Genomic DNA, 11,942 nt, shown 5'->3' on the forward strand with positions numbered 1-11,942 from the left:
AAGGAGATATAGGAGGGAGTATAGGATCAAATGTAGTAGTGGAAGATAAAGCACCAGTTGAAAGATTTGCCCATTGACAGTAAACAAACAGTTGAGTTCCAGAATCATTATTGCGATGGTTTAGAGACATCATGCATGAACACTTTTAATTATTTGACAGTAGTGAAAGTCAAGCTAGCAGGCTCAGCATTCGACTTTATCATGGTCAATCTATATTAGGTGTAGTTTGTTGAGGTCTGCAAAAACAGATGTTGAGGAGACCACTGGAAAAAGAAGCAGTGCAGAAGAAAGGACTCCAGAGACTGAATTATATCTGTTGGAATGGTTGAAGGAATCAGTGAGAAAGGAAGACTAAAGGAGTCTGAGATTGCAGCGCTGTTTATAGTAGCCAAGATATGGAAGCAACTTAAATGTCCATTGACACATGAATGGATAAAAAAAAGATTTGGTACATATATGCAATGGAATACTACTCAGCCATTAAAAAGAATGAAATAATGCCATTTGCAGCAACATGGATGGACCTGGAGATTATCGTACTAAGTGAAGTACATCAGACAGAGAAAGACAAATATCATATGATATCACTTATATGCTGAATCTTTTAAAAAAATGATAAAATGAACTTATTTACAAAACAGAAACAGACTCACAGACTTAGAGGATGAAATTATGGTTATGGGGGGGGAAGGGTGGGGGAGGAGGGATAGATTGGGAGTTTGGGATTGACATGTACACGCTGCTATATTTAAAATGGATAACCAGCAAGGACCTACTGTATAGCACAGAGAATACTGCTCAATATTCTGCAATAACCTAAATGGGAAAAGAATTTGAAAAAGAATAGATACATGTATATATACAATTGAATCACTTTACTGTACACCTGAAACACAACATTGTTAATCAACTATGTTCCAATATAAAATAAAATAAAAATAAATAAATAAACTAATTAGAAAATAAAGGAGTCTGAGAGCTGTTTTCAGATACTTGAAGATGAGGAAAAAGTAAGACATTTATGCTGTCTTAAGGTCATAAATAGTAAGACATTTATGTTGATTCCAAAGTTGGAGCTAGGGCAAAAAATTAGTTGGCATAATAGCTAGGAAAAGTTTGGCTTAGTGGATGGGATTTCCCTGATGGTCCAGTGGTAAAGAACCCGCCTTCCAATGCAGGGGACGCAGGTTCGATCCCTGGTCAGGGAACTAAGGTCCCATGTGCCGCGGGGCAACTAAGCCCACGTGCCACAACTACTGAGCTCACGCGCCTCAACGAGAAAGCCTGCGTGCCACAAACTACAGAACCCACGCACTCTGGAGCCCGTGCACCACAACTACAGAGCCCATGCACCCTGGAGCCTGTGCACCACAACTAGAGAGAGAAAACCCGCATGCCACAACTAGAGAGAAGCCTGCGTGCCACAAAAGAGCCTGCGCTGAAGCGAAAGATCCCACATGCCTCAACGAAGATCCCAAGTGCTACAACTAAGACCCGATGCAGCCAAAAAAAATAGAAAAGAAATAAATAAAATAAATATTAAAAAAAAGTTTGGCTTAGTGGAACCAAGAACTTATAGATGTTCAAAACCTACCAACTGGAATTCCCTGGATGTCCAGTGGTTAGGGCTCCATGCTTCCACTGCAGGGGGCCTGGGTTTGATCTCTGATCAGGGAACTAAGATCCCACATGCCGTGAGATGAGGCCAAAAAAAAAAGAGAAAACCAACCAACAAACCAAACAAAGAGATATTTATACATTGCACTTGAATGGCTGCTGGTGGGGACACTGTAGAAGGCACTGACACCTGCACTCAGGGGGTCTTTAACATCGTCCATTAAGGACAAGAGTCTATGATAATAGACATTACTTTTGAGCCCTTATTCTCTATTTACTGCTTAGGAAACTGAAGGTGAGGAAATTTAAGGAAATTGCAAAAACCATTCAGTTGGCAAGTTGGCATGGTTAGATTCTTATTGAAATGCGTAAGTGCCCAAATTCTTACCCTCTGGGCACCCAAGGTACAAGAATCCTTTCTCAAGAGTGTTTAAGGAAGTAGTTTCTGAGAATGACACAGAATTTAGAGAATAATTCTTTCCTTTTCTAGAACTGTACTTGTGGCTGAATAAAAAAGCAAAACAAAAATAAACCACTCTTCCCTGCAAATGAGGAAGACTACATAGGAGGAAGCTCAGAATGATATAAGATAAAGAAAGCCTCTTTGTTTTTTAATTAGACCCTTTCTCACCACTCCTCACCCCACCCCCCCAAGGCTCAGTGGACCCAGCTTGTGAGAACGGTTTTTATCTTTGAGCTTCTGTTGTGGCTACACAGTAGTGCTGTGCCAGAGGCCCATACTTACCCAGAATCGATTCTATTCCAGGGCCTGGTTCTAACTCTGCTGTTAAAGTTACTGCAAATGTGGAAAAGTGAAGAACCAAATTACCAGACCAGGAACCAAATTACCAGACCATGGCTAGACTCCTATCCAGCCATGGCAGCTGGATTCTGAGGACATCAGGCAAACGCATATTCTTTACTGCTCCATAGCAGGTTAAGTCTCAAGTCCCCTCGTGGTCTCTCGTGGTGACCTGGGCCATATGTGGACTGCATTTGCCCAACAGCCTCTTCTTTCTGCTGGGACCCCACTGTGATTTCTTCTTGTCCTACAAAGGGCAAGGGTACTTTCAAATGGTGCATATCCACGTCTTGGCTTAACACTTCAGGCACAGGACATAGGTGAGAGATAAGAAAATCAGAAAGAGAAAGAAAAATTTAACCCAGTTTCTAGCTCTTTTTTTTTTAAATTAATTTATTCTTTGTTTTTTTTATCTGTGGCTGCATTGGGTCTTCATTGCTGCGCACGGGCTTTCTCTAGTTGCAGCCGGCGGGGGCTACTCTTCGTTGTGGTGCGCGGGCTTCTCATTGCAGTGGCTTCTCTTGCTGCAGAGCACGGGCTCTAGGCGCGCAGGCTTCAGTAGTTGTGGCTCGCAGGCTCTAGAGCACAGGCTCAGTAGTTGCGGCGCACGGACTTAGTGGCTCCGCAGTATGTGGGATCTTCCTGGACCAGAGCTTGAACCCGTGTCCTTGCATTGGCAGGCGGATTCTTAACCACTGCGCCACCAGGGAAGCCCCCCCAGTTTCTAGTTCTGATCAAAGCCCTCCAACCAAACCCCACTGTGAGGCTCTGAGGACTCCATTTTTCCTCACCTAGCAGAGCCCTCAACGGGACCCAGGTTCTTCATGGGAGCAGTGCCCCCTATAGGTTAGCATGACCCATCGTCACATCTCAAGATTTTCCTCTTACCTTATATATGTTTCTTATTAAAACAAACAAGAGCTATTTTATCTCAATACACTACTGTGGATACTTGTGACCCATCTCTGAACATCTGGACATCTTACTCTATCTATTCCAGGATTCCTTCACAATTATCCATGTTGTCCCAGTTCCAGAATAGTTTCTTGTTGGTTTTCCCCATTGGTCCACCCACAAATTCAGATTGTATGACATAGGGCCAAGATTAGGGTGAGGCAAGTGAAGTTGGGTCATTCAAGTACAGAGCCAGATCCTGACTTCACTTAAAATTTTGATATTTTGTTCAGCATGGATCTTTTTTTTGGTACGCGGGCCTCTCACTGTTGTGGCCTCTCCCGTTGTGGAGCACAGGCTCCGGACGCGCAGGCTCAGAGGCCATGGCTCAGGGGCCCAGCCGCTCCGTGGCATGTGGGATCTTCCCGGACTGGGGCACGAACCCGTGTCCCCTGCATCGGCAGGCGGACTCCCAACCACTGCGCCACCAGGGAAGCCCCAGCATGGATCTTTTACATTCATTTTGTTTGCTGAGATTTTTGGTGCCTGTTAAATTTTGCCTTAATTACCTCACTCTAGTTCCAGCCCTGCCATGACATCTGAGCCCACTGACGTCCACGGTACTAGGTAGCCTATCATGTTGAAAGAGTATTGGAACTCAGGAGAGATGGTTCTAAATTTTTGTTCTACATGCCATTAGCTGCATGACTTTGGATGAGTCACTTTCCCACTTAGGATCCCAGGGGCCAAATCTGAAAAATACAGGTGACATTCAGTTTAAACTTGTTTGAGAAGGTCAGAGATGGCAGGACAATATATTCTAGCTCTTTTACTGTCTATGTCTCCAAGTAGCACCAAATCCAGTGCTTTGCACAGAATGGGTATTCAAAAAATGTCTTCTAGGGACTCCTCTAGCGGTCCAGTGATTAGGGCTCCGTGCTTGCACTGCAGGGAGCTACAGTTGAATGGTTTTAAGTGTACTGGTTGTTTGCCCTCGTGATCACGTGGCTGCCTGGGAGCTGTGTCTGCTGCGGCTCCCCAGCATCAGGAAAGAGTGTATCTATCGCTATATCATATACTGCATATTGCTAGCTGGGAAAAGGTCAAAATCCAAAATTCCAAGCACAGTTTCTACTGAATGTGCTTTGCTTTTGCACAATCATAAAGTCAAAAAATAAGTTGAATCATAAGTCGGGGACGGTCTGTACTTTCGATAATTCAAAAGCCAAGTATTTCTCCAAGTACTCAAGCCTAAGAAAGCAGTCAGAAAATATCCTGGCACCTATACAAGTAACACAATATATCATCACTAAAACATAATGCAAGCAGTTTATTTCCTGACAAGGAACTTGGAAGAAACTGAGTAGCAAATCACTTGATACAATAAAATTTTTTTAAAATTCTACTTTTAGAACACTTTCCCCTATCTTTTCTGTCCATCACAGATTTTCTCTAATAAGACAATGTCAGACAAACCACTTCAAGCCTAAAGTCTGATTCCCTGAAACTATGTTTAATAACTCACATGACTAGTTATTAAAAGAAAAATCTTGGCAATTCTAAGCTCAACTTTAAAGCCACCTAAGAATAGTCATGTTAATAGTAACCATAGATATCTTGAGTCAAAAACACTTTAGTTTTGCTTGCATTCAAGATAAAGTATTGAAGGTTCTGGAAAGAGATATTCAGAATGATCATTCTATTACTTCTAAAAAAGTGTAATTCCACCATACCGACCTGGAAAATTGACTGAAAGGCAGTGTCCAGAATGTTCTTTAGAATTTCCCTTTTACTTCGGAACTAGCTTGTTAAGCAACACCTGCGTTGAACTTTATGCCAGTGACAGTGCAAAGCAAATCATCTTCTCAAACAGGTTTTCCCAGCTGTAATGTGCTTAGGCAGCAGTTACAGGCCCTGAATTATTACCCTAAAATGGATTTGGTAAGCCTACATTAAAGAGATAGATAATATGAACTAATGGTTTATTCAGTGCCTTTTCAACAACCATGAGAAGGGAGTCGATGTGATGTACCCAGAAGGTATCCCAATCAACCACTTTCACCTGCATTTCCACGGGATGGGCACCGTTCACCCAGGTACTGAGATTGGTGCCCTTTGGTGACCTCTTCTGACCTTTGGGCATGCTAAATTTCTACTCAGCACAAGCTTTCTCCTTGACCATGAGCTCAAGTAAGTCAAGAAAGGGATGTGGCCGCCTAAAATAAAAAGAGGGGGAGTGAGTTTGCCCTTGGCTGTTTTAATAGAATTGGGGGAGTATTTGTCCAACTCTGCTTGAGCTGGTCAGAATACATCCGGGGGTACTGTGTTCTTTCCTTGGAATTAAATTTATGAAGAACAAGGATAAACTGGAGCATGTCCAGAAGAGAGGGAACAGGTTGAAGAGAAAGCTTAAAATGACATCATGGGAGGAGTGTTGAATGAACTGGTGGAAGCTATTTATCCTGGAAAAGAAAGAGCAGGATAACTTTTTTCATGCAGAGAAGGGAATTGTTTTATCTGGCCAGAGAGTAAAGCTAAGAATATGAGGGAAAGAGAAATTTTAGCTCAATATAAAGCAAAACTTTCTAGAGATTATAGTGGTTAAAAATTGGCATTTATTCATTTAATACATATTTCCTGAGCATCTCCTATGTGTTCTAGGCCCCAGTGAAACAGAAGTGAATAGCAATGAACTGAAGCCATGGAGCTTTCAGCCTAGCACAAAGCTTTGTCAGATGATGGCACATTTCTCATACTTAGAGATGTTTAATGAGACAACCATAAATTGAAGGTTTGCTGGCATTGAGTGTGACTGGACTTAATGTCTAAAGTTCTGCCAACCCTGAAACTCTATGTTTTTGGTTACTCTAATGTTACACTTGATGCAGTTTGATGGCTCTCCTGGCCATGGGTCATGATGTACGGTTCTGATTCTGTGGCTTAGCCATGGTCTTCTATCAGTCAATGCATATATGCAGTGCTGCCTCTGCTAAGTGTAGTTTCATTTCATTTCATTTCATTTCATTTCATTTTCTGCTAAGAGGGATGGGGTGGCATGGAGAGAAAACACTATAAAAGTTCTTTCATATGTGATGTACAGTGAAGGGAAACAATTTTCTTATGTCCCATATTCACCCCCAAAGATCTGGTTGTCATTTCTATTACTTTTGTTCTTTTTCAACTTGCCATTATTGCTTGGGGAATGGGAGCTCTTCCTTTACAGACCAGTTTCAATTCTTTAATCTCTTTGAAGGAGGATGGAGTCAGGTGGCTAAAAACCACAGAATCATAGTCCTTAAAGTAAGATGAGATAGTAGAGATAATCTACTCTACTCTAATCTAATCTAATCTTCATTTTATACACAAGAAAACAGAAATTTAACAGAACACTTTAAAAGACCTGAATAGAAAGACAGAAGCACCAGTAACCACTAGAATTTTAGGCAGAATATCGACTTTGGGCAAAGAAAGTTTTATGTAGAATCAAATAGAGGGACTTCCCTGGTGGTCCAGTGGTTAAGACTCTGCCCTCCCAGTGGAGGGGGCATGGGTTCAATTCCTGGCTGGTGAACTAAGATCCCACATACCGCATGGCACGGCCAAAAAAGAATCAAATAGAACTTCTAGAAATTACAAAGTTAATCTTGAAATTTAATTTAATGGATGCATAAAATTGTAGCTTAGACCCAGCTGAAGGGAGAATGTAAACTAGAAGACATATCTGAAGAAGTTATCCAAAATGTAACACAGAGAGACAATGATATGAAAGATATGAAAGGAAGGCTAAAAAATGAGGAGCAAAGAGTAAGAAGATCTAACATATATCAACTCAGAGTTTCAGAAGGGGATAAAGCCTTGTGTTAACCAGGTGGTTAAAAGTGGATGCACAGGGACTTCCCTGGTGGGCCAGTGGGTAAGACTCCATGCTCCCCACAGAGGGGCCCTGGGTTCAATCCCCGGTCAGGGAACTAGATCCCACATGCATGCCGCAACTGAGAGTCCGCATCCGCAAGGAAGATCTCATGTGCTGCAACTAAGGCATGGTGCAACCTAAATAAATAAATAAAAAAGAAAGAAAGTAAAAGCCAAGGATCCTTAAAAAAATAAAAAATAAATAAAATAAAGACAAAAGAAAAAGTGTATCCACAATCAGAATCTAGTTTATATTCAGCTGTTCTTATCATTTAATAAAAAGGATTATAAAATAATGTCCATAATAGTCCTAATCAGGACAGAGGATGACTGATTTGGGTACCACTCAATCTGGTGGTTCTCAGAGGTACCAGATATTCTCTGGAGAGGAGAGGGTCCCCCATTGTCTTGATAACATCCACAAACCCTTACATCTGTGGTTTAGGAGGAAGGGTTCCTGTGGTCTTCATCTAACTATAGAACAACTCTTTAAGAGAATGCAGTTGGAAGACAAAAATCATCTAAAAGGAAATGAGAACGATGATTTGTAAAATTATGAAATGCCTGTAAATTTCTCATATTGGTCATGTTTTTGCTACCTAATTATTCTCCTCTAGTGAGTAATAGTAAAGTCCTTAAGACAAATATAAATTTTTGCGGAGCAAAGAATATGGAAGTTGGAGAGATTTGTGACAAGAGAAGTAGGTAGAGTCAGCTACTGAGAGAGAGGGAAGTGCTGACTTTCTGGGGCCCCTCAAAGATAAGAAGAGAAAACCTGCAGCTGGTTCAAGCCTGGCTCTGAGGTTGAACAGTAGAAAAAGACAAGCAGGATTCCCCAACAATGCATCACTTCAGTCAACATAATAACTTTTTCCTCCTTACTATAGTCAGATAAGAAATGACAGTGTAGGTAGAAACTTCCTAAGGACAACAATAATATCTCAAAAGCTAGGTGGAGTTGTGTTTCTGGCAATATGGTATTACAGATATTCTTTTAAATCTTTTCACTACAAAATCTCTAAAAGCCACTGTACTAAATGTAAAAATCATCTTTTTAAATGTATGTCTGAGCTGGCAAGAAAGTAAGGGAAATCGTTAGTGGCCTGAACTGAAATGGGAACAGGAATCTAGAGAGACATCAAAGTTTTTGGCTGTCTTATCGCCCATGTGATCTTTCCTTTGTTCTTACATCCATGCAAAGCTCAGAAGGTATAAGGTAGGAACTGGAAATTTCCTTAAATGCCTAGAACCAATAAGTAACCCAGTTTTTGGTGGGAGGCTCTGTGTGCATATTGGGGGTGCATTTTCAACTCTGCCTTAGCTTCCACTTTCCTTGCACGGAATCTCAAGGTCATCCAGAGGTGAGAGCTTAGGGCCTTTTCAGGTCTTTCTTGTCAATGCACAGAGCCCTGGGCATGAGCACAACCCTATACATGCATGTGGCCTTCTTGATTCAGAAGCTTCCCAAAGCCCCTCTGTATGTCTCATTCTGTTTTTAATTTTTTGTTAGTCTAATGTTTTCCCCCAACTGGTATCCATCACCTCAGGCAGCTGCAAAGTTAAGTAATTGCCTGTAATTGTTTTCGACAAATGTTTATGGGGAAAAAGTTTTTCACACTTAATGAGCTCTGAGTTAAGTCAAATAGACGGTCTTGCAAGTGGGATTTTCCAGGGAACAAACAGGTCATATAATAAGTCTCTGGGGATGAAGCTTTGAAGGAGCTCCAGCCCCTTTCTGTTCCTTCCAGTGGCTGTCGGGCTGCTGGTCTTCACCATGAATGCAGGCTGTTGGTTTTCAAGAATATCACAAAGCAAGAGAGTCCGAGATGGGACTAGGGCAAGTTAAAAATGCCACAAAGCTCATTTATTTTACTGAGATTGAACAGTTTTTCCCCTCCTTCTCCTCCTCCTTCTTCTTCTTAAACACTCCCCAGATTGTTGCAAGCCTTTGGGAAATTTTCAGAGTTCTGAAACATTTGATTCTGACCATTTGCCAGTTTCTTGTTGCTTCTGTGGAAGAGAGAATTTTCTGAGGTCCTTACTCCACTATTTTTGCTGATGTCAGCTGGATAGGGAGTTTGAATTGGCATACTCTGTGTGTCTGGAAACCACTTGGCCCAAATAGCATGGTGTTCTTTTAAAAATTAGGCTTATGAAATCTAGGAGGAATGTAGACTACTTAATAGTTAAATTCCTATGGAAAAATGTATATTTTCCCACCATTTCCTTCTCCTTCCTAAGCTTGATTTAACCCTAGAGACTATAAAAGTGAATGAATAAATAAATGAATTAATCAGTTAAATTCGTGACTCACCAAAGGGCCCAGTACAGGGACTTTAAACATAACGGACATTCAAGGAAAAGTGCTGAGCCAAAATGGATTGGCTCAAAATAGGCAAAATTGACCTGTTCTCTATTATATCTTATCCTATTCATAACATTAAATATTTGGTTTTATATTTATCCCACATAAAATTGTAAACTTTTTATATTGAAGATTTCCCATTTCCTTTAGTTTTTATGGGATATATCTTAGTTCGGGTAAAAAATAAGTCCTATAATATAGTTTTTTTTTTTTAATCTTACAACATAGTTTTATAAAGGCCCACAATTACATAGATAAATGATAACATCTACATAGTTTACGCACATTACATTTACAATGTAATAGGGCAGGAAGAGATATGGTAAAACATTTAAATGTATTACATTACTTCAATTATTTACAGATCACTAAATAGAAGGTACTATTTACTTCTGAGTCCTAGTAACCATATAAAAATTATTCCTCTTTTCAACTACATTTTTGAAAACATCTATCATGTAAGCAAAATTGTTGTATCTATTCTCTTGATTTTTCTCTACTATAAACCATAATGGCACACTTGAAGCAGAAAAAAGAAAAGTAAGCATCATTTGGTCCATCCTTAAGGAATCCAGATCCTTCAATTTATGAAGAAGGACAATACTTTCAAATGTTTCCTAACTAGTTTTACTTATATCTAGTAGGAATCTTTGTACCTCAAAAAGTAGACCCCCCTTGACCTGAACTGTGGTCAACCCTAAAGCCTGTAGGAGTTCAACTAGGTTTAAGCTTTACACAGCATTGACAGTGAAACATAAGTACAATCTAAATTCTACTGCATTAAAATAAGCAAAGGTGGGCTTCCCTGGTGGCGCAGTGGTTGAGAGTCCATCTGCCGAGGCAGGGGACACGGGTTCATGCCCCGGTCCGGGAAGATCCCACATGCCGTGGAACGGCTGGGCCTGTGAGCCATGGCCGCTGAGCCTGCACGTCCGGAGCCTGTGCTCCGCCACGGGAGAGGCCACAGCAGTGAGAGGCCCGCGTACCGCAAAAAAAAAAAAAAAAAAAAAAATAAGCAAAGGTATCATACTCATGGCTTTAATATAATGTTCCTAGTCTAGAGCACAAGTGTTTCTGGTATAAGCAGTACCTGCCAATAAATAATCTAGACATGATTTAAAGAACACTTTTATTATTACAATATGCTCTTGTAACTTACTTTAAAATTAAAATTAAAAGAATAACTATTTTAAATGTTTCTTAGAAATTGATTTTGCTAGACTGGTTCAGTTAAACCCATTCTAGTCAAAGACTGCTTTGCTGCTTTATAGAGTACCCCACAGTAGTAAAGATTTTTGGAAATTCATAACAAAAAGCTTCACAAATAATATTTCCAATAACATTTTTATATCATTTGTTCAGGACATTCTGATTGATAAGCACTTTAAAAGAAGAAAAAAAATGCTCACTGCTAAAGACAGAAAATCTTACTCTATTATAATGAAACGATAAAGGTTTTCCTGAGATTTTCCTAATGTCTGCCAGTGATGCTGAGATAATTTTTAGAACCATTAACACCTTTCAACATTTAAGGTGATTCTAAATAGCAAAGTTCAAGTAGCGTCACATGCCTAAGGAATAGGAAATTAGAATATCCAGAATCTTACAGTCATCTAATTATTTGGCCAAGTGATGAAACAATTTACCTGCTACCCCCACCACCACCACTGTGACTGTCCATGCCATATGACTGGTTTAGGTAGGAGTCCATGGATCTTTGACCCCCACAGGATCCATGGCCATAGTCACAATCCATCCCTCCATAAGATCCGGGGCCATAATCACGATCCATTCCATTAAAGCTCTGATAAGTATTTCTGCAAGCAGAGTGTGTGTAATCGTCCTCTAAGTCCATGGCGGAGGCTCGGGGCCCACGGCTTCGGCAGCGCTGGGCTGAGCTGTGGCGGGAGGCGAGTGCCGGTGACCCGCGGTTACACACAGCCAGTCAACGCGACCAAGAGCCTATAATATAGTTTTAACAGTAAATTCTTTCCATTAAAAAAAAGAAGAATGGAGAAGGAGGGAGGAGACAGGAAGATATTCTTGTCAGTTGTCAAGATGGTGGCCACTGACAAATTTTGCAAGTATTTTGACAAACACCTAGCAGAAATAGGCTTATGTTCCATCAGAAAACTCATAACTAACTCAATTGAAGGATATTAGGTAAAGAAGCCTGTTTGGAAATAATCTGAAAAGATTCTTGTGTCTCATGTCTTTCTTAATTTGTTATAATGAATGACTCATAATATTTTAAGAGGATTAGAGCTGCTTATAATGAGAGTGCTACATTTAAAGGACTAACGATATAATATAATATGATTATGATACAACATAATATGATGGGATAAGATA

General features: G+C 40.4%; 1 protein-coding gene across 1 annotated transcript; it reads right to left on the bottom strand.

The window, feature by feature from the left end:
• Nucleotides 1-10,999: 10,999 nt before the first annotated feature.
• Nucleotides 11,000-11,537, bottom strand: LOC308621808 (DBIRD complex subunit ZNF326-like). The gene has a single exon (XM_081242547.1). The coding sequence runs from the start codon at nucleotides 11,443-11,445 to the stop codon at nucleotides 11,233-11,235; it is 213 nt and encodes a 70-aa protein (XP_081098673.1). The 5' UTR covers nucleotides 11,446-11,537; the 3' UTR covers nucleotides 11,000-11,232.
• Nucleotides 11,538-11,942: the final 405 nt, after the last annotated feature.

Source organism: Mesoplodon bidens (genome assembly GCF_964165515.1).
Source record: "Mesoplodon bidens genome assembly, chromosome: 8".
Taxonomy (NCBI): domain Eukaryota; kingdom Metazoa; phylum Chordata; class Mammalia; order Artiodactyla; family Ziphiidae; genus Mesoplodon; species Mesoplodon bidens.